Consider the following 4,341-nt stretch of genomic DNA (forward strand, 5'->3'; position numbering starts at 1 on the left):
TGTAGATCTTAGAAACCATGGTTAAATCTCACACTGATAGAGGGCTTTTGAGCAAAATAGTTAATGGCTGGAGAGAAAACCAAGATGATTATATATAAAATATGTATACCTTTCTGCTTTCCTCTTCCCACAAAGAAAAAACAACAAACAAAAAAGACAAACTACATTTCATTATAACAATTAACACTTCAAGGCTTATTCTTATTGGCAACCATTGTTGAAAGTACAACAAGTATTAATTGTTTAGTACTCACTGCAACTTTGTGAGGAAAATACAATTACTATCACCAATGAGGAGACTGAGGCACAGAAGGTTTAAGTTGCCTAAGGTCTCACGGTTTGTAGGTAACCAAGGTGCCACACTGCTTCCCACAATTACCCTGGTCGTGAACTTTGGATAGAGTCACCCTGTGCAATGAGTTTAGGGCCACTTACAATATGACCACAAATCATATTACAAAGATGATAACTTTGGACTGACAATAGATAGTTCTTTAAAAATCACACATGGTTACCAGTCAGGTTTGAAGAACACATAATGTGAAAAAGCTGCAAACAGATGTGAGTGAACAGTAGGAAGATTAAAAAGGAAATAAAAAGCCATAGGTCCAGGAAACAAAGTTTACCAAATGGCCACTTGTGGTACTATGAAGGCAGCAAATCCTGTGATAATTCATACGATGGACCATAATGCTGGGTAGCATGAGGCCCTGGGGGCCCGTTGGCAGCACAGCATGGCACTGTAATCATGCATTGGTGAGCGGGGGGTAATCTTTCATATCTTTATGAAATTTGTCTCCTTTAAAGAACTGTACATAGAAGAATAAGACTGAATATTTGGTGAAAATGTGACACAAAGATCTGAGATACCATTATTGTAAAATATATTTATATTGTGAAAAAAAATATTAGGGGAAAAAAAGATCTTGCTTGTTTATAATTAATGAAGCAATGGTAGAGAAGGTAAAAGTTTCCCAGAACTCCAACCAACAACTGATGTTAGGCACAGGGATACTGTAGAGGGTGCAAGTGGCTGATTGCAGAATCCAACAGTGACTGGTCACCTGTTTGGTTTTCTTTGACAGTGCAGGAACTGGAGCTGTCTTCTGCTGCATCATTTCTGTGTTTCCTCCTCCTTCACCATCTGATGCATCTAGAAAATATAAAGTTTAAAAATTAGAAAAGTTTTCTCTCTCTCTCTCTCTCTCTCTCTCCCCCGCCCCCCCCTCCTTCCTTCTCATTGCTAGCATGATCTTTTGGGTACGTGCCACCTGTCTAGAATGCTCTATCCTTTGATTTAGTAATTCCACCTCTAAGAAGCTGAATTTAAGGAAGGGATCCAAAATGAAGATAGAGATTTCAGGACCAAGATGGCAGTCTTATTAACAAAACTGCAAAACTGAAGATTATTCAGATGCCTAACATTTGAGAGTGTTTAATTATGGAACATTCATACTGATTTTACAGATATTAAACTCTTCATTTTCAGATAAGAAAGCTGCTGCTTAAGAGAGTGAAGTAATCTACCCCAGGGCACACACCTGGGAACCCAGATTTGAGTACCAAGTCTTCCTCACAAGGGACGCTATCTGCACTGAGAACCATCAAGCTCTTGACCTGGGTGCTGACCCCAGGGGAAATGTTAAAGAGATTGTGACAAAAGGATTTTAGGTCATAAGAAATTCTTACTTTGAATTTTTATAATCTTTCAACAATGGAAAAGATAAATTCTTATTCTAAGAATCAGGAAAAATAAAAGTTTTATAGTTTTTCTGTATATAAAGCTCTCTTCAAGAAACATGGCAACCACAAATTTCTTACTTCCCATGATACTATAATGCCTTCTGGATTATAGGGTTTGTCGATAAACACATTTTTGAATCTTTGAACGGCTTTACTTATTCCCTTAAAGTTTCTCTATATATCTTAAAGTAAGCCCAAAATATGAATTTGTGAGCAATCTTGGTCAGAATTCATACTTAGTTAAAAATTAACCCATTTGGTAATCTTGAGCTTTTAAATGTTGGTTTATTATGATAATTTCATAAGTCAACTTGATTGGGCCACAGGGTGCACAGATATTTGGCCAAAAGTTATTCTGAGTGTTTCTGTGAGGGTGTCTTGGATGAGATTAACATTTGAATGGGTAGAATGAATAAGACAGATTGCCCTCCCTAATGTGGGTGGGTCTCATCCAATCAGATGAAGGTCTGAATCAGGTGTCCCTCCTCTGGGTAAGAGGATTTTTCCTGCCTTAGGACTTGAACTGAAACTTGGGCTCCTCCTGTATCTGGAGCCAGCTGGCCCTCAGACCAGAACTACACTATTAGCTCTCCTGGTTATCAGGCCTTCTGACTAGGACTAGAATTAAACAATTGACTCTTGTGAGTCTCCAGCTTGCCAATTCACCATGCAGATCTTGGGACTTGCCAGCCTCCATTACTGCATGATTGAATTCCTTATTTTATATCTAGATATAGAGCTATATAAGTATAGATAGATATATAGAAATCTATCTTCTATTGTTTCTATTTTTCTGGAGAACCCAGATTAATAAACATACTTTCAACTGCATAGCATGAAAAAAAGTACTCTACCTAATAGAGTAGTAGCAGGGAGGAGATTAACAGATTTTTAAATGAGTGATTAAGTTGGCATTAACAGTATTTATAGAACTCCTTCTGGGAAGATAGTAGTTATATTTTTCCTTATTCCTTCTTCTAATTACAGCTAAAATTCCTGGACACTGTATATAAAACAAACACAGAAAGTCTCTGAAAGGTGGCGAGAAGAAATCAGACCTGTAGGGACTTTGGGGCCCAATGAACAACATAGGGGGAAGCTCCTTGAGTTTTCCTTTTGCCTCATTATCTCAGACTTGGAGCTTAAGAAGCAGTAACTTGAAAATTACAATTTGAGAGCAGACAAAAGAGGCCCCAACAAACATCTGCTCTATTTAACAAAATGTCCAGAGAAGGGGCAGCCTAGCGAGACAGAAAACTTATAGACAATAACTAGTTGACTCCAGCCAAACACCACTGAAAAACTGTGGCCTTATCTCCACCAGCAAAGGCTGAATGAGGAGCCTAGATTTTCACCTTTGCCAGGCTATAATGAAGCACCCTAACTCTTCCGTCACCTCCTACCAAGTGGGATTGAACCCCTGAAGGGATTTTTGTCCCTGAAGAGTGCTAACAAATCTTAGTTCCCTCCTCCTATCACCACCACCACCACTGCAGTATCAATGGAGATCACATGGTGAGCTTAGAATTTTACTTCTTCCTGGCAGTAATGAAGTACTCCTCTCCCCCATCCCCCACTAGGATAGTGTCAGAGGAGTCAGGACTTTCCATACTGCCCAGTGGTAATGAGGCTATGCTCACACTAGTAGTTTTAACAACCACTAAAATAGCTATACAAAGAGATACACTCAAGAACACAAAGATAAATCAAAACAGAATTCTATGTTCGAGTAACAGGAAAGCAGGAAAGAGAAAACAGAGAAACGAAACATAGTAAACAAACAGAAAAAACATAATATGGCAGATTTAAACCCCAACATTATCTATAATTATATTAATGTAAATGGTCTAAACATACCAATTTAAAGACAGAGGTTGACAGAGTGATTAAAAAAGATGAATTAACTATATACTGTTTACAAGAAACTTACCTCAAATCTAACAATTAGGCAAGTTGAAAGCAAAATGATGGAAAAAAATATAACATGCAAATATTGCTCAAAAAAATCAGGAGTGGCTATATTAATATTAGATAAAGTGATTTTGGAGTAAATAAAATTACCAGAGAAGGAGGACTTTATATAATGACAAAAGTGTGACTCTAACAAGAATACATAGCAATCTTGAATGTGTATGCACCAAACAACAGAGCTATAAAATATGAGAGGCAAAAACTGATAGAAATGAAAAAGAAACAGACAAACCTACAATTAAGTTGCAAACTTCAACAGTCCTCTCTGAAAAACTGAGAGAATGACTAGACAGAAAATTAGCAGAAGAACTGAGTGACACCATTTACCAATAGGATCTGATCAACATGTATAGACTACTGCACTTGACAAAGCAGAATATGTATTCTTTTTAAGCATTATGGAACACATACCAATAAAGACCATATTCTAGGATATAAAACATCAACAAATTTAAAAGAATTGAAATTGATAAACAGCATGTATAAAAAACCTATAGCAAACATTATCAACTTAATAATGAAAGACTAAATGCTTTCCTCATTTGCAAACAAGACAAGGATGTCTGCTCTGACCAGCATTATTCAACATAATGCTAGAACTTTTAACCAGTGCAATAAGACAAGAAT

At 37.0% G+C, this 4,341-nt stretch overlaps 1 protein-coding gene across 3 annotated transcripts in view; it reads right to left on the reverse strand.

Annotated features, from left to right (window-relative positions):
* Nucleotides 1-4,341, reverse strand: part of CMSS1 (cms1 ribosomal small subunit homolog (yeast)) — a 343,642-nt gene that overhangs the window by 33,644 nt on the left and 305,657 nt on the right. For all 3 annotated transcript variants that reach the window (XM_011354490.2, XM_011354498.2, XM_023527531.1), the window contains one exon: nt 1,065-1,153. In XM_011354490.2, the coding sequence (XP_011352792.1) occupies nt 1,065-1,153 (89 nt within the window). The remainder of the gene's footprint in view (nt 1-1,064; nt 1,154-4,341) is intronic.

Source organism: Pteropus vampyrus, unplaced genomic scaffold, assembly GCF_000151845.1.
Source record: "Pteropus vampyrus isolate Shadow unplaced genomic scaffold, Pvam_2.0 Scaffold1, whole genome shotgun sequence".
NCBI lineage: Eukaryota > Metazoa > Chordata > Mammalia > Chiroptera > Pteropodidae > Pteropus > Pteropus vampyrus.